This window comes from Octopus bimaculoides, chromosome 1 (genome assembly GCF_046866305.1).
Source record: "Octopus bimaculoides isolate indiv1 chromosome 1, ASM4686630v1, whole genome shotgun sequence".
NCBI classification, from domain to species: Eukaryota; Metazoa; Mollusca; class Cephalopoda; order Octopoda; family Octopodidae; genus Octopus; species Octopus bimaculoides.
In genome coordinates this window covers 185317553-185336848 of record NC_142928.1, presented here as the reverse complement: position 1 = coordinate 185336848, position 19296 = coordinate 185317553, and the positions used below count along the sequence as shown (strand labels likewise).

Below are 19296 nucleotides of genomic sequence, written 5' to 3'. Positions count from 1 at the left end.
CCAGCATTTCACTGTTGAGTCTTAGCTATATTACTTCCATTATAAATATCCTTGAAAGAAGCATACACATCACAATCTCCACGAATTGAATTTTAAGTCAGAAACTAGTGGGTGGGTCCATATTGACAAAATATTTATTCATAAAATCTGAATGATTGCCATGTAAAAGAATAGATTATTGATGAACAACATCAGGATTCTGTTTTCTTCCACGGCATATATTTGGGACGACTGTAATTTTGAAGTTTTGCTGGGCATGTCTGTTTTGTTCAATCCTATGAATAAGCTACATACCCAGTGAAAGTTTGGTATCGTTGGCAATGAAGTTATAGTTATTAGAATTTACATTCGTATCGAGTTCTTCCATCAGTCATGATTCAATGTTTGTATGTATATATCTATATAAAAACCCTTCAGCTTCAAACACACACACAGATACAAATAAAGAATTTGGCTTATGCTGATGACCATGCACTGATCAATGAATGATGGCAGTTAGCTGCTGAAAATGAATTACATTGTGTTGAACATGCAGCAAATCTAGTTGGGTTTACATCTTAATACTAGCAAAACAGAGATTGTAACAGATGGAATCTATGGTGATTATCAACTAAAATCCTTAACTGGTCCAATCATTAATCAGGTGGTGCAATTTTATGCTGGTACCATATAAAAAGTGCCAAGTCCACTCTGTAAAGTGGCTGGTATTAAGGGCATCCAGTCATAGAAAGCAATGCCAAAAGAGACAACTGGAGCCTGGTACGGCTTTCTAGCTCCTGTCAGACTGTCCAACATATTCCAGTATGGAAAACAGGAAATTAAATGATGACAATGAGGCTGTAATATCCCAGAAAGTAAGGATGATTTAATGTAAGGAAAGAACTGACATGGGTTGCAATAAATAAGACAAAATATGGAAGGCATAGGAGTGGCTGTGTGGTAAGTAGCTTGCTTACCAACCACATGGTTCCGGGTTCAGTCCCACTGTGTGGCACCTTGGGCAAGTGTCTTCTACTATAGCCTCAGGCCGACCAAAGCCTTGTGAGTGAAAACTGAGTGAAAACTGTCGTATATATATATATATATGTGTGAGTGGGTCTGTGTTTGTCCCCCCCCAACACCGCTTGACAACCGATGCTGGTGTATTTACGTCCCCGTAATTTAGTGGTTCGGCAAAAGAGACCAATAGAATAAGTACTAGGCTTGCAAAGAATAAGTCCTGGGGTCGATTTGCTTGACTAAAGGTGGTGCTCTAGCATGGCCACAGTCAAATGACTGAAACAAGTAAAAGAGTAAAAAGAGAGAGTAAGCCTAACATGCACTGAAAAATTTAAGTTTCATTTTTCTGTCCATGTGTAGAAAGTATTCTGCTATATAACTCAGAAACTTGGACCATAACTCAAAGCCTAAAAATAAAAATAGATTATATAAGCTATTGAGAAGAATTTTTAACGCCAGCTGGAAAGATCATATAACCAACGAAGAGCTATACCAAGGCCTGCCATCGCTGTCAGATACTATTTGACAGAGAAGATTATGCTTTGCTTGACATTGATGGGGACCAAATGATTTTTGAGATTTTATTTTGGTCACCATCAGTATGTAGGCAGTGCAGAGGAGCATGAATGAAGATCTTTCCAAAGATGCTCAGAGAGGATGTTTAACATCCACTTTCCATGTTGGCATGGGTTGGATGAAATTAGTTGAGGCAGATTTTCTACAGCCAGATGCTCTTTTTGTCACCAATCCTAACCAGTTTCCAAGCAAGGTCATATCCCCTCATGACCAGATGTCTTGTAAGCAAGTGTCATTGTTATACAAGAGGTATCATTCCTTTTCAATCTTCCAAATATCTTGCAATGTCAAGGAGACATTAACACACAAACATATGCACAAAGGCCTTCTTTCACTTTTCGTTTCCCAAATCCACACATAAGGTTCTTCATTTGAATATTTGCACTAAAGCTAATATCATCCATGTGGATCTGACAAGATCAACATGGATACAGCTATAGAACAAATATCAAAATATATGTAAAACCCTGTATAATATAATCTATAGAATACTTTAGTGAACATGGTCCCCTTTGTTTTTTCATGAAGCGCATCCCAAATCATAAGCACAACTTTATATAATTTGATCCTTATGTATGTTGCACTGTTGTGGTGTTGGGATCCTCAGTACTGAAATATTCCAAGTGCAATTGGAAGCTTAACTACAATGGGGAAATGTACAAAGGGAACAAATAATATAAACTTGTGTTCATCATAATTTCTCCTACATTTGTTGTGTACGTAGGTGGATGTGTGTGTAAGATTTCTGTAAATATATAAGTATGAATTATGGAGTGCAAAAAGTGATATATTTACAAGATTAAGCAGTTGGTATTATTTCTGTAAAAATACAAATTCGTTCGGTAAAATAGAATTTTTTTTAAAACAATGACAACCTGTTATCGAATGAATTGCTATTTCAATTTGAAGAATTCCTGAGAAATATACTATGATATATAATATATAAGACATTAAAAACAATTTGAAAAAAAAAAAAAAAAAAGAAATTTCTTCAAAATTAGTTATCTGTTCTGCAGATAATTACAATGTTAATTGGTGGGATGTTAGATTATCTGCTTATTATTTTTAATATAATCTCTCTCTCTCTCAAGCACACACACACACACACACCCATACAAACATACTCAAATATATTTATACCCACGCATATACATATACACATATCCATGTATGCACTATATATATATATATATATATTTATATATATATGCACACACACACACACAATTCTGTACTCGAGCAAGCTAAAGTACACGAAAGAGTTCGTGGTGAGGAACACTCCTCTAAGAATGCCCAACTTTAAAAATGGCGTTGATCAATTCTATTTTCTGTGGCAGAGTATGGCATGGGTTTGACTTTTGAAGTTGGTGAAAGAGTTGATGAAGAAGACTGTCGAGAACGGGTCATGTATGAACTGGCGCTGCTGTATCTGGAGTTAGAATTGGCCAGTTTCTGAGAGGGGGGCGGGAATTGAGGTGAGTGATGAGGATAGTACTGTTGTGGATACGATGTGACACTTGGTTGCTTCTCAATGTACGGCTGTGATGATTGTTTCTGCTGTGCCGGTAGTGGTCTGGAGAGACTGTTCCTAGACTGGGAAGTTTGTAGTGAAGTCTTTGCTGACTCGTGCTCCAACAAAGAATTAGACTGTTTGTGAGGATATTGTCTTCTAGGAGATACACTTTCCAGCTTCCGCCATACAACCTAAAATAAACAAACACAAACACTGAGAAATCATTATATAGACAAGAGAGCCTCTCCAATGTAATTCCTTGACTCACACAGACTTTTAACAGCTTACACCAGCTTCACATAACCAGCCCCAGCCCATTCAAGTACCTCGGATCGTAGGGCAACCTGCTGTGCTTGAGGAGACCTTGAGTCAAGTACATCAACACCAAAATAAAAATCAAATGGAAATTGTAGCTGTGATACCAGTGCCGGTGGCATGTAAAAAGCACCATCCAAACGTGGCTGATGCCAGCGCCGCCTTGACCGGCTTCTGTGCCAGTTGCATATACAAAGCACCCACTACACTCTCTGGCGTAAGGAAGGGCATCCAGCTGTAGAAACACTGCCAGATCAGACTGGAGCCTGGTGCAGCCTCCTGGCTTCCCAGATCCTGGTCGAACTGTCCAACCCATGCCAGCATGGAAAACAGACGTTAAACGATGATGGTGATTAGATGAGAAAGAGCACTCGATAGCTTTGGTTGACCCAAGATTAAAGTAGAAGATATTTGGTTCAAAGTGCCAGACAACAGGGATGAATTTGAAACTGCATACATGAAAATCAGAGCTGACCCTTTAGCACTTAAACCAGTCACATCCGGCCCAGATTTCTACCTGTTCTATGTTGAAACTTACCGGACCCTGCCTATCACACTTGCCCTACAATGTCATTCTAAAAATATAAAAGTCACTTCATTGAAATCTTCAAACTATGAGATAATGCACGATTAATTGAAACCAATGTGAATAAATAAGCATTGCATCTGACTGAATGATGTGAATGCAGAAGGGTTAAACCACATGGCCATGTTTGTGCTCCTATGAAATAGCAGCCAGATTTCCTTCAAATCCCACTCTACTGACTTAGAAGATACACTGGACAACATTTTCCTGTGTACACATGCTGAATAGACAGGATGATCATGGATGGACTGCCTTTGATCAGAGCGAGCCTATGAATGAACATCGTTATAAAAAATATAAGAATATACCGTGTATCGAAGCAGTTCAGGATTGAGTCATCAAGTGGAAAAACTGGTTTGTATTTCTTCTTTATATTTTAACCCTTCAACATTCAGATCTCTTTGTCAAATGTAATGCTTATTCATTCAAATTGTTTTGAATTAATCCTGCTTTATATTGTAGCTTTGAGATTTCAATGAAGTTATTGTATATATATATATATATATATATTTAGAATGAATTGTAGAGTAAGGTGTGAGAGGCCATATCTAGCTGGTTTAAACATGAAACAAATAGAATATTTGGGCCAGATATGGCCAGTTTAAATGTTAAAGGGTTAAACAAGAGGAAGGGCAGCATCCATAATTTTTCCAGAAACTCCAAGAATGGTGAGAGGCTGTTATCCTAAACCAGAAACTTGGCTCTAATGTTTACAACAATCTGGTCTCTTAACCCTTTCAATATCAACCTGGCTGAAACCGCTTCTGGTTCTGTAGTACAAATGTTTTGTTTTCATAAGTTTTGAATTAAGGTCTTCCACCAAACCTTAGTCACAATTTATGTTCCTAATACTAGCTTAATGATTGATAACTAAATTATTTCACTAAATTCTTTGTTATATTTAAAATAATTGAAAGAAACACAGAGCAACTCAAAATAAATGCAGTAACGAAAGGGTTAATAGTATCTAACAGCCTCACAACCAGCCAACGAATTTAGCCAACAACACAAATTATAAAACACAGTTAAATACAAATTGTTTTAGGACAGGAAGGAATAGAGTTGGATAGTAGTTGCGGAGTGTATGGTAGTCTCTAGTAGTTGTAGAGCAGTGGTTCCCAAACATTTTCGGGGGAACGTCCCCACCTCAACTAACCATCACAGACATAGACCTCTTTCTGAAACAAATTCAAAGCAACAGTCTTTCACATTTTACATAAATCGCTACTCCATTATCGTTCCACTTTTAACATAAATCGCTACCTCATTATCACCCCACTTTTCTCCAATGTCCCCTTAGAACTTCCCCTTGGGACTTTCTCCTCAAGGGGGGAAATACTGCCCACTTTGGGAACTACTGTTGTAGAGTGTATGGTAATCTCATAGTCAGAGAAAGATGGTTGTGTAATATCTTGCTGAACAACTCACACAAATGATTTGTGATCAAATGTTTCTGCTGTACATTAGTTCACTCCCTACATCAAATTGATGTTGCCCAATTATGTGCACGGTGTGCCATATGTCAGGTGTTGAAGGGATCACTGAGCAATGTGAAATGAAGGGTTTTGCTCAAGAACACCATGCGCCAACTAGTCTGGGAACTGAAACCACAACCTTTCAATTGTGAGTGCAATCTAACCACTAGGCCATGTGCCCTTACATAGTACTGGCAAAGTTTGCATCTTTTACTGTTTGTTTTAAAAATAAATTTAAAATCTCTATATAATTCCAAATATATAAGCTGTGCGATCAAGCAGCACATTTTGCAACGATGCTGTTACAGGTTCAATTCTACTGTACCTTCAGTAAATGGGCCGACCAATGTCTTGCAAGTGGTTTTGCCTAACAGAAACTGTGTGGAAGGCCATTGTGTGTGTGTGTGTTTCCCTTCCCCACTTCACAACCAGAGTGGGTTTGTTTGCATTCCCATAACTCAATGGTTCAGCGAAGGACCAATAGAATAAATACCAGATTAAAAGAAAAATCGAATATGTGCTGGGGTCAATCTATTTCACTAAAACCCTTCAAAGCAGTGCTCCAGCATGACTACAACTCAATGACTGAAACAAATAAAAACATAAAAAAAGATTTGAATCCAATGGAAAACCTTACATTGCACATTTCTCGAACGATGGCCTTTTCATTATCACCAAGATCATTGTTGCTGTCAATGTTATTCCTGGGAGATTCCAGTTGCTGATGAACTTCCAACACCTAACATCAGATAAACAGACAAATGAATATATATGAATGGAAAATATCAACAGGATAAGGCTGTTGGGATAACACTAAAGATTTTATCTTCATTACTAGGATAAAGTATTGAGGAATCTATCTTACGAAGATAACTATTCAAAAAGGGAGAGAAGCCAAAGGTCCTTTCCTGAGCCAAAGGCTCATAAGACTGGCTTCCACTGATTCTGTAGGTGTAAAAATTATTCCCCTGGATGGGATGCTTAGTCTGTCACAGGATTACTAATTTTTGCCAGCTGAGTGAACTAGAGCAACATAAAATGACTTGTTTAGTTGAAGAACACAGCACATCACCTGGTCCGTGGTGTAGAAATTATCCCTCTGGATACGATGCCAGTTTGCCAAAAGATCACTTATTTTTACAAGGTGAATAGACTGGAGTAACAGGAAACGGAGTGTTTTGCTCAAGAATACAACTCCTCACTTGATCCTGGAATCGAAACCACAATCTTACAACCATGAGTGCAACACCCTAAGCCAGCGTTTCTCAACCAGGGTTCCACGGGAAAGAGTGAGATAAGCTAACACTAATTTCATGATCGTAATATTATTATACATGCACAACATACTGGTTATTATAATATAATAGACATCATCCTATCTAACCTATTATGTTATCAAAAAAATATTACATATATATATATGTGTGTGTGTGTGTGTGTGTGTGTGATATTTACCGCGTTAAGTACAATGCAAAAAATATGAAGAAGATATGGTATATAATTTTTTTAAGCAGGGGTTCTTTGAGACATGTAATTTATTTTAAGGGTAAAAAGGTTGAGAAACACTGCCCTAACCACTATGCCATATGCTTCCACTTAAGATACTACTACCAAGAAAAACAGGTTTTGACTTTTACTTTCTTTCCAATGAACAAAAAAAAAAAAAGGGGTGAACTGGTTCCAGCAAAGTACGAAAGCTAGATCTTGATTCAGTTCAGCAGGAGAAGTATTTATTTCAACACTGTTGAAACTTATTCAAGACATTCATTGTCAACATCATTCTAAAGTCCGTTTTTCCATGCTGGCATGGGTTGGATGGTGTGTGACAGTAGCTGGCATGCTGAAGAGCTGCACCAGGCTCCAGATTTAAATATTTCATAATGTTAAATTATCTTCAATTTAGAAATTTAATCCTTGTGAGACCAACTCACCCAAGACCACCTCTGTCTATCAAGACAGATTAAAACATTTCAAGAAGATTTCATAGTAATTTATGTTCCAAACATTAGGTCAATAATGACAAAGTCGTTTTACTAAATTCTTCTTGTGGCACTTTGGGCAAGAGTCTTTCATTATAGCTTTCCGGTGGACCAAAAGCCTGTAAGTGGATTTGGTGATGGAAACTTAAAGAAACCTGTCGTGTGTGTATTTGTTCCCCGCCACCGCTTGACAACATGTGGGTGTTTACATCCCTGTAACTTAACAGTTTGGCCAGAGGCCAATAGGATAAGCAACAAGCTCTAAAAAATTAAATACTGGGTCAATTCATTCAACCAAAATTTCTTCAAGGCAGTGCCCCAGCATGGCCACAGTCTAATGACTGAAACAAGTAAAAGATTATTTTTAAAATTAATTTAAACATAAACAGTGTACTTTAATAGAAATATGGTAACAAACGGGTTAAGTCAGGTTGTAAATACGGCGGTGGGGGCAAAAGTAGGTATACAGTTATGAAAAAAAAGAACACATATGATACTCCTTTATTATTATCAAAAAAAAAATTAAAAGTTAGTCTCATTTTTGATATTTTCAGTGTCATTAATGAGAATAATGCATTTATCATAACTATAATTTTATCGTAACTTTAAATCTTTTTGATAAAAATAAATGAGTATTGTTCGGGTTCTCTGTTTTCCATGACTGTATACCTACTTTTGCACCCCCACTGTATATCGTTAAGAAACAAGTTTGTATGTTCCTATTTAATGTCAAAGTAATAGTTTCAGCATTGTAGTATACTATGTAACAATAACTACCATCACCACCACCACCACCACCACTGCCACCACACTTGACTGATAAGGAGTTTATTGTTGGATTACCTTCATTGCATGTGTAACAGCATCAGGTTGAGATGAAGAATTCGGTGGATGTGGGCGAGGTGGAGGGTTCTGTTGTTTCTCTTCAGGTTGTTGTCGGAGATTTTGTTGATACTGTTGGGGTTGTTGTTGCTGTTGATGGTATTTCTCTTGCCGTTGGTGGTAGTATTGTTGTTGTTGTTGTTGTTGAGAGTACTGCATAGTTCTGGGTGGGTTGGCTGTACTACCAATACAGTTTGCAGGTTTGCTCCAGCTGGTCACCTGTATTTGCGGTTGAAAGAAAAGATAGTGTAAAAAAAGTAATATAACAGTAGTATTATGCATATGGCTGTGTGGTAAGAAGCTTGCTTCCCAATTGCATGGTTCTGAGTTCAGCCCCACTATGTAGAACTTTGGGCAAGTGCCTTCTACTACAGCCTCAAGCAGTGGATTTGTCAGAAATATATATGTTGTCATCATCATCGTTTAACATCCGCTTTCCATGCTAGCATGGGTTGGACGATTTGACTGAGGACTGGCGAACCAGATGGCTGCACCAGGCTCCAATCTGGCCGAGTTTCTACAGCTGGATGCCCTTCCTAACACCAACCTCTCCGAGAGTGTAGTGGGTGCTTTTATGTGCCACCAGCACAAGGGCCAGTCAGGCGGTACTGGCAGTGGTATGGAAAGAACACCTTTTGAGCGTTTGGCCTCACAGAGGTAAAGTAGCTGAACATCTTTCAAGCACTGGGCTTCATGGAGGCAAAGTGGCTGAGTACCTTTTGAGTATTGGGCCTCACAGACGCAATGATTGAGACCTTTGGTATTATGTCGTGCTTGAGAAGAAGACCCATCAAGCCAGACAAAGCTGCAATTGTGTTATCATTAAGAAGGGCATCCAGCTGTAGAAAACCATGCCAAATCAGACTGGACCCCATTTTGCATCACAAGATTTTTCGCGATCCCAGGTATTAAATATGTTTGCGAAATAGCATAAACTGAAATTCAAGTATTTGAATTTAATTTTTGCCACCCATAGTTTAAGAAGTGCTGGTTTATAGTATTCAAATGTATGTGCTATACATTCCCTCCCTCAAATTAATGTTACCTGAACTGATTACATGGTGTTCATACATTAGATGTTGAAATGATCACAGAGTTATGTGAGATGAAGTGTTTTGCTTAAGAACATGATGTTCTGTAGTAAACAAAACATGTTTACCTCTACTTAACTATTGATTTTCATGCAAATAGTGTCTGCTAGTAACGCAAATTCTAAATGCCTTTTTGGATTACACTGCTATAATATATTCATTGATCATGTTACTACTTTGGCAAGTACAATTAAATCTATGCTTTGCAGAAGAGGTTTGATAAGTCTGAAACATGTGTGCTTGCCTCCTATATTTTGCTGAATATTTTACACACAGCTAATGTTGTTATCCTGCCTTCACTGTATTTAGTATTTCTAATCAAATTTTTATGCTCTACTTTAAATGTTTACTTCAGCATAACTGTACCAAACAGAGTTATGCACCTTGCTCAAGGAAGAGCAGACACAAAACAACAGCTGCTTATTGCTAAGTGTTGATCTGAAATTAGGGCTAACAAATTAAGTTAAAAGTAAACCTACCATCTGAGCCCGAACTGGTCCAGGTGGCTTGAAGGTGTTGGGATAATTACTATTAGCATCGTTTGTTTGCTGTTCAAGTTGCTGGAAATAAGATATAAAAACAAACATATTACATAATTTCACAGAAACACTTGATATAATTCTGGACTCAAAAATAAAATTTAACATTATGGATTATGACTATCCTTATCATTTAATGCCTGCCTTTTATTCTGGCATAGGTAGGAATGATTCAACAGGGGCTGGCGAGCCACAGGACTGCACCGTACACCAATGTCTGCTTTTGGCATATTTTCCAAGCAGGATGCTCTTCCAAATGCCACCGCACCATGTGACTGATGGACAGCAGACCTCACTAGGACGACTGTTCAGTCTCATGAGTTCCTTTACCTTTTGACATTCTGGTTTTCATCTTGCAGGGGGTGGGTGGGTGGGTCAAAGATAAACTCCCTTACCAAGCAAACTTGGCGGCGTCTCCAGTTTAATCATTGACAAGCCAACCATGTAACATGTTACCAGTAGCACGCACGCGCACACACCATCATTTAACGTCTGTCTTCCATGCTGGCATGGGTTGGACAGTTTGTCAGGAGCTGGCCAGGCAGAAGACTGCACCAGACTTATATCTGTTTTGGCAGGGTTTTAACAGCTGGATACTTTTCCTAACACCAACCACCCCGCAGGAGGAGGTGATCTTGTACCAAATGATGAACGGTTGGAGTGTGACAGAGACAAAGATTTTAATTCAAAACTTATGAAAACAAGACATTTATACTACAGAGCCAGAGGCAGTTTCAGCCGGGTTGGTATCGAAAGAGTTAAGAAAGCTAGAATAGTGTGTAATTGTGGCTTAGCATGAACAGTTGAGCTGATGTCTACTGGAGGCAACAAGAAATGGCAGTGGTATATCTGAACTTCATCTTGAAATGAAGAAAAAACAAAATAGAAAGTCTTCCGCAATCTTCCAGTCTACAAAACCCCCAGAACATTAGTATTACAGTTGTGTCATGAAGATGCTCAAAGTGCTTTTCTTGTAATTGATTTATGGAAATGGTACCATTTTGATGGCATATAAGGAAATAAAAACCTTGGGCCCTATATGCAAAGTTGGGCTGCCCATAAGCACGAAATACTTTTCCTGAATATGCATTGCTGAAATTAAAATGTGTTTAATATGACCATGCATCTTTCATGCCATCAAATATGGTCATTATGTTAATTAATAAAGAATATATAATTGATATATGCATCTGATTGGAGAATTAATGAATTTTGATGGTTAGGAATTAGATTCAACTGTGTTTCTTTTCTTTTTTTTCTTTTTTGAATAGTTGAGACTCCAGTGTTTTTATAAACTGAAAAATATCTGAAAATGCAACTCAGGTTTGAGTTAAAACATTGATAAAAAGAATTTAACTATTCTATATTTTTGAGATGAGGAATTACGTACGTTATTTATAATGGACAGATAGGTGTCTTCATCTTGTTTGTTGTTATCTCACTTTGGCGCTGAAAATTTGTGATAACAAGATGAGGACACCTATCTATCCATTATAAATAATGTAAAAGAACCTTACGTTTTTTTAAAATCAAATCTGAATTTGTAATTTAGATTTCATCTTCAATTTACAACTATGATTGATTCTTGAAGTACTCATTTTTAGAATGAACACAGGATCCCTAATCCACTCTGAACAACTGTTTAGGATTCTCAGTGGAAAAGCAGTCCAGATGTAGTATAACAATATAACTGGGAAAACTTTCTAAACAAAACAAAGAAACGAACAGTCAAGATTCTCCAATGATAAAACAAAATATTACCAGAGACAAATTATTTCTTTCTTCTTTGAGTTTCCGAACAAGTTCCTCTAAATGTTTTATATAATTTAATGTTTGATCAGGAATAGCTGAAGAAATAAAAACCAAAGATTATTCCTAAAGCAATATTAAATTGAATATTATGAAACATTGTCTGTATTATGTTGTTTAGGGAAAAAGAAAAAAAAAAATCTTCGGAAATCAGAAACCTTTGTAGAATCTATAAGGGCCAAAGCAGACCTACTTCAGTTTCATCATCATCATCGTTTAACGTCCGCTTTCCATGCTAGCATGGGTTGGACGATTTGACCGAGGACTGGTGAAACCGGATGGCAACACCAGGCTCCAATCTGATTTGGCAGAGTTTCTACAGCTGGATGCCCAGATAAATCTGTTAGGGATAAGATGCCAGCCTATTTCATGTAACATTTCTAAAGTATTTCTATTGTTAGTATCTGGATTGAACCTGTCCTACTGTATTCCCGCCGTTGCAGGAATAGGCTAAATGTCACCTCTGCTAGATTCCTGGTAAAGCAGTTATGAACAACACACGTAGAAAATGCAGCCGATTTTGTCCATTAGTTTGCCTGCAATTGTGACCCTTGAGCTGTACGGGCAACTATCTTTTTTTTTGTTGTTTGGGAGCCCAGGTGGAAGAGTAAAGTGAGACACAAGGGTCCAGGTCTGAGACAAGTGATCTGGTGCATGTGGAATTAAGTGTCTTGGCTAGAGAGAGAGACAGCAAAATGTCTGTAGTGGATATGAACTGAAGTTATAAACTAACTTGTAAATAAGTCTTCCACCTTGTCATATTTTGAGCCTGTCATTTAATACAGCATTACGTTCACACTTTAGACAAGCAAGGAAAGGTCACTAGCAACAATAAGAATCAAGCTAGTTCTCTGCACATAAAACACTGAGATTTTTCTCACAATTTTTAAAAATATTTTCCTTTCAGAGAGATGAGAATAAAGTTTGAGAATTTTTATTTTTATGATTGTATGGGAAAACAATATTAAACAAAATGGGGAAAGGTGGGTATGTGGTAAGAAGTTTGCTTCCCAACCACATGGTTCTGGGTTCAGTCCCATTGCATGGCACCTTGGGCAAGCATCTCTCGTTATATAGCCTCAGGCCAACCAAAGCCTTGCAAGTGGATTTGGTAGATGGAATGTCGTATATATACAAGGGGATGCTGAAAAGTTCCTGGCTTTGGATAAATGAAAGTACAGGAAATTATGATTTTATTTAACATATTCTCCTCTCAGATTCACACACTTATTGCAGCAGTCCATCAGTTTTTCTAAGATCTATAAAATAACTCAGAAGGTTGGGCCTCCAACCAGGTCATTCACAATACCCTCAAAGCCAAGAACTTTCCAGTACCCCCTCGTATATGTTTATCCCCCACCACCACTTGACAACCACTGTTTGTTTGTTTACATCTCCATAATAATGAAATTATTGTGTATAGTGCTCAGGTGCACTACAACTCATCAAAGGTGCAGAACATAGAATTATGTACAAAAGTCAGGAAAGTGAACAATGTAAGAGTCATGATATACATGTGTACATGCATATGGAGGGGTGGTTATCAGGTGTGGTGGTGAATTTCAGGAAGCATGGAGGTTTTAAAGGATGCAATGTCTCGACAACTAACAACTGATGCGGGTAGTTTGTTCCATGCTTCAGCTCCATGGGAGCTGTGCTGTTTTCTGGCTTTCTAAGCATGCCCATGTGTGTTAGACACATGGAGCTCAAAAAGGTGCTCAAGGTGGTTGTTGGCACGATGGTAAACACTCACAAAATTATTAACCAAGTCAGTTGCCAGATGTCGGAACTTCATTGAATCTCTGCCCAGAGAAGCAAGGTGCTCAGAGTATGGTAGATGCCTGATGGAGGGTATCTGCTTGGTTGCACGTCTGAACAGTTCCCAGGAAGTCAATGTCCTGAGAAAGATAGGGGTTCCAGACTGGTGATGCAAATTCCAAGTGTGGCTGCAGTTTGGCAAAAGAGGTTGATAGAATAAGTAACAGGCTTTACAAAGAAAAGAAAAGAAAGGACTGGGATTGAGTTATTTGACTAAAAATTATTCAAGGTGGTACCCCAGCATGGCCGCTGGAATAAGTAAAAGATAAAAAAAAAAAAGGAGAAAAAGACTATCTTTTTCTCTGTGTGAATATTTGAGTTTTATAGTAAGTGTGAGCGAGAGTGCAGTCACTCAGATATCTCCTAATATAATAATGAGTGTAGTGTTTTTATATATTTGTCCAGAATCAAGCCGGATGCGGAGGAGGAGGAGAGAAAATCGTAATTCAGTGAAGGAGAAGTAGTGAGAGTAATTGCTCTGACTGAGAGCGAGTAAGAGAAAGTAATAGCAATGAGAGAAAGGAAGGGGTGATAGACGAATGTGAAAAAAAAAAAAATCAGTGTTTCAACTCTGTGAGAGTATATATATATATATATATATATATATATATATGTGTGTGTACGTGTTCAAGGGAAGTATGTGAAAGTTTATATGTGTGATTATTATTTATGTACCTTATTTATATATATAAAATACTACAATTAGCCGTCGTTATTGATGGCACGTAATCAGCTAGGATACATGATAAACACTCCTAGTAGAAAAACACTTAACTGTTCATGATCTTGTGCAGAGATTTTGGTAAACACAGCTTATCTTTTCTGAATGATGAAATGAAAATCTTTTTATATTTATTTAATTTTTCTTCCACTCTCATTTGTCACAATCAAGTGGCAATTTGAAAATATATTTATATTTTATGTTTTCTAGAGAATAAAACAACTGGTTTCTATTTACTTTGTATTTTGTCTGTTTATCATGGCTTGAATCTATATTTGTTTTTCACAGGTATGCTGAATAATGTAACCTTATTTATCTATGTCTAGAAAAAGTGAAGAAAAAAAAAAAAAGATGGGATGGTCACAGCTGGAATGCCTTTGAATGTAAGTTAGTTCAATCAAGACTAAGAAGGGAGGTGGGTCTACAAAACCATACAAAAAAAAGAAAAAATGAAAAATGCCTTGAATCTGTGAGTGAAAATAAAAATATCTTCTTGTAACATAAACATAGGCGCAGGAGTGGCTGTGTGGTAAGTAGCTTGCTTACCAACCACATGGTTCCGGGTTCAGTCCCACTGCGTGTCACCTTGGGCAAGTGTCTTCTACTGTAGCCTTGTGAGTGGATTTGGTAGACGGAAACTGAAAGAAGCCCGTCGTATATATGTATATATATATGTGTGTGTGTTTGTCCCCCTAGCATTGCTTGACAACCGATGCTGGTGTGTTTATGTCCCCGTCACTTAGCGGTTCTGCAAAACGAGGCCGATAGAATAAGTACTGGGCTTACAAAGAATAAGTCCCGGGGTTGATTTGCTCGACTAAAGGTGGTGCCCCAGCATGGCCGCAGTCAAATGACTGAAAGAAGTAAAAGAGCTTTGTGTGACACTAAATCCTTACTTACGAATATGTGTCTGGGCATCCAGCAGCAGAAACCATGCCAAATCAGACTGGAGGCTGGTGCAGCCCCTCAGCTTACCAGCCCTGGTCAAACTGTCCAAACCATGCCAGCATGTTCAATGTTGTGCTGGCATGGGTTGAGTGGTTTGACAAGATCAGATATGTCCAAAGACTGAACTGAGCTCCAATGCCTGCTTTGGCATGGTTTCTATGGTTGGGTGCCTAACATCAATAAAATCCAGCCTCCAGAATTCAAGATGAGCAAGGTCAAGTATTTAGCTCTAGATCAACCCAGATTGAGTTGACCCATGATCAAAAGTTTCCAACCACGACCACCCTGTCTGTTGTTTTTATGTCTATGATTACATTGTTCATACCATTGATTTTTTATGATGACAGGGTGTAACCTGAGGATTTGGTTGCTATTTCTAATAGGCATGGCTGTGTGGTAAGAAATTTGCTTCCCAGCCACATGGTTCTGGGTTCAGTCACACTATGACACTTTGGGCAAATGTCTTCCACAATAGCCTTGGGCCAGCCAAAGCTTTGTGAGTGGATTTGGTAGATGGAAACTGAAAGAAGCCTGTCATGTATATAAATTGTGTCTCTCACCACTATTTGACAACTGATGTTGGTGTGTTTTTTACATTCCTGTAGCATAGTGGTTTGGTAAAAAAGACTAACAGAATAAGTACCTGGCTTGGAAAAAAAAAAAAAAATTCTGGGGTCAATTTGCTGGACCAAGATTCTTCAAGGCAGTGCCCCAGCATGGCCACAGTCTAAGGACTGAAACAAGTAAAAGATAAAAGACCAGGAAACTGCAAAGATGCTCCTTTGCTTGCTTGACATTACTTTTACATAAAGAAATATGATGTTTTGGACAAAGATTTATATATTTCTATAAAATTCCATTGATGAAAACTTACAGTTTTGTCCTGACTGGTCACCGGATGGAGTCTGAGTTTGGTTGACTTCTTCAATTTTCTCATTGCCTCCTGTTGTCCCATTACTGCTGCCATCTCCATCATCTCTGTCGTTGTCAAACAAATGTTCTCGGCCCATGTAAAGACACAATTCTTGCATTTCCAAGTTATCTTTAATCAGTTCTTCTTGTTTCATCTTAAAAGATAACAACACAAATAATAAAAATGGAACAGAAATCAAAATTGAAAAAACAAAAATCGAGGACTGAATGCTCAAGCTTTACATTTGAGACTTAAAAAAATATAAGAAATGGGATTGGATTTATTTACATTATTTACATTTGACATATTTGTCCTCATCTCAACATTTTGGCTGATATACCCTCCAACCTTCATCAGGTGTCTTGGGGAAATTTCGAACCTGGGTTCTCATTCCTAAAGTATTTTTCAATGTTGTTATTATTACTATTATTGTCATTATTATTATTATTATTATTCAGGTCACTGCCTGGAAATGAACTTGATGAGGACAAATATCCGTCAAATGTAAATAATTCCACGGGATTTGATTTGTTTGACTAAAACCCTCCAATGAAGTGCTCCAGCATGGCCACAGAGCAGTGACTGAAACAAGTAAAAGAAAACATAGGATTTGAATTGCAAAATAAAAGACAAATTGTTGTCTCTCGCTGTTTAAACAAAGAGTAATTAATAATTCACTTAGCCTAATTTAATCCTACTAATCCAGTAATATTAATGGTATACTTCTGGGCACAGACAAGACTGATTAAGAAGCCATGGCACCTTGACCAATTGCCTTCTACGTAAGCCTTGGGCCAACCAAAACCTTGTGATTGGATTTGGTTGACAGAAACTGTATGGAAACTTGTCAATCTCCCACTAATTGTACTGTATTTTCCGGCATACAAGTTAAAATTTTCAGACTGAAATTTACAGCCAAAAATGGCAGGTTGACTTATACACCAAGACGACTTTAGAAAGCCCTAAATTCCATGGGAAATGAAGCAGGCCTTGGAAAGATAGTGATAAGGTTTGCACTACATATTTACACTTCATACTACATTGTATGCAGGAAAATAGTGTTTTACTAGCTTAAAATAATGTAACATTGGATAATGTAGACCCAAGATTTTCAAAGAGATGCAATGATTACATTATAAACGCACCTGTGTTGGCATCATGTAAAAAGCATTTGTGCCAGCACCATGTAAGGGCATCCAGTAGCAGAAACCGTGCCAAAACAGATGACTGGGGCCTGGTGCAGTCATTCAGCTTGCCAGCTCCCTATCAAACCATCCAGTCCATGCCAGTATGGGAAACACATTAAATGATGACAACGATGATGATGATGATGAATACCTTTCTTCCAAAGATCAACTTATTAGAAATGACCTGGGGTTAAACACATGGAAAGTCAAGACACAAACCTACCTCAAGTTCTCGTAATTTTTCGTGGTAGTTCATCACCTCAGTCTGCATCACACTGGCTGTATACCGACCAAACTTCTGCCAGTCTTTAGCCAACTTCTTGCCACTTTGGCGCTCATCATCCAAGAAGCAGCACAGGTCTCGCAGCTCTTGATTGTCATCCTGCAGTTTTTGGTTGACGCTCTTCAGACCTCGGATCTCCATCAAGTGCACCTGTAGTCGTCGGTTGATGTCCTTTACCATGGTGTCATGGTTGAGCATCAAGTTTTTGTTCTCTGATTGCAGCTGCTGTACCATGTGTAATACTTCTTCATGGCTCTTGTGACGAGGATCTCCTTCGGCAATCCTACTTTTTGATATTAGGTTTGAGGTCATCGTTGGTGGGTCAAATTCATTTCATTGGTCAGCATGGAACAGCTAGACATAGCCATATATATATTCCTAAAAAAAGGGATATTATTAGAGACAGATGAAAACAAGAATTAAATCAATTTTAAAAAGGCGGCAAGTTGGCAGAATTGTTAAAATACCAGTCAAAATGACTTCTTCTGCTTTTACATTCTGAAGTCAAATTTGCCTTTTATCTTTCAGGATTAATAAAATAACAGTTAAGCACCTGAGTCAATGTGAAAAACTTCTCTCCTTAAAATTGCTGGCCTCGTACCAAAATTATAAAGGATTGTAAGGATAACAATAGAACATTTATTGATTGGGTAATTTAATGCTAATAGTAATAAAAACCCAAATTAATTTCACTTTAATATCCTTCAGTATCTTCTCAAAAATGTCAAAAGCAAAAGTGCTCTAGGTAATTCCTTAATTCAATTGAGCATTCCTACTTTTTATTTTTACTCCCACAACTTTCCTCAAAATTATGTTCTTTTGTTCCAAAATAATAAAAAAACATCTTATAGAATTCTCTGAATTAACCACCTAAATACCCTTAAAGTTTTTCATTCTACTCAATAAAACCTTACAGAAGTAAACTTAATTACTACTGGTTATATAAACCATGAGGTTTATGTCCCATCCAAAGCTAATTCTGTAATGAATGAAGAAGATCCCTTTTAGTAAACTTAATTACTACTGGTTAAATAAACCATGAGGTTTATGTCCCATCCAAAGCTAATTCTGTAATGAATGAAGAAGATCCCTTTTGTCATGAATGACCACAGGGTGCGCCTCAAAAGTTCCCCTTTGAGGCACAAGTCCGGGCAAGGCTGTTTGTGGATGACCAGCATCCCCTTTCCATGCCACTGATGTTATCCAAGGGAAAGGCAAAGACCAATACAGCTTGGCACCAGTGATGTCACAACTCATTTCTGCAGCTGAGTGAACTGGAGCAACATGAAATAAAGTGTCTTGCTCAAGAACACAACACACAGCCCGGTCTGGGAATCAAACTCACCACCTCATGACTGTGAGCCTGACACTTAACCACTGAGTCATTGCGCCTTCATAGTTCTATAAATTCACATGGTTTAGGGAACACTGGAGAAATGTTTGATAAGTAATGACAAAGATAAACTAGCACTCAGAGAGCACAAACCTCCACCAAGGAAACACCAACATCCTCAACGATTAGCCAGAGATGATTTTTAAAATGAGAATATCTGAAATAAACTTGACAGCTCTCACAAACAAGAATACTAAAAATTAACCTGACTTCTCTCAAAAATTAAGTAAAAAAAAACAGGAAAAATAATCCAGAATCTTTGTCCTGTA

The 19296-nt window shown here is 37.8% G+C and overlaps 1 protein-coding gene across 1 annotated transcript; it reads right to left on the bottom strand.

The window, feature by feature from the left end:
- Nucleotides 1-112: 112 nt before the first annotated feature.
- LOC106879320 (coiled-coil domain-containing protein 85C-A) lies at nt 113-18038 on the bottom strand. The gene is made up of 7 exons (XM_089363859.1): nt 17575-18038; nt 16126-16318; nt 11717-11802; nt 9896-9976; nt 8287-8544; nt 6102-6203; nt 113-3279 (listed from the first exon to the last, which is right to left on the bottom strand). The coding sequence occupies exons 1-7, from the start codon at nt 17944-17946 to the stop codon at nt 2875-2877; spliced, it is 1497 nt and encodes a 498-aa protein (XP_089219985.1). The 5' UTR covers nt 17947-18038; the 3' UTR covers nt 113-2874.
- Nucleotides 18039-19296: the final 1258 nt, after the last annotated feature.

Bases quoted from the DNA above. Each gene is read 5' to 3' on its own strand.
- LOC106879320 (XM_089363859.1), bottom strand. From the start codon at position 17,946: ATGACCTCAAACCTAATATCAAAAAGTAGGATTGCCGAAGGAGATCCT. The intron at 16,319-17,574 runs GTAGGTTTGTGT...TTATCTTTTAAG, and splicing joins AAAAATTACGAGAACTTGAG to ATGAAACAAGAAGAACTGAT. The intron at 9,977-11,716 runs GTAATATTTTGT...TCTTATTTCCAG, and splicing joins AAAGAAATAATTTGTCTCTG to CAACTTGAACAGCAAACAAA.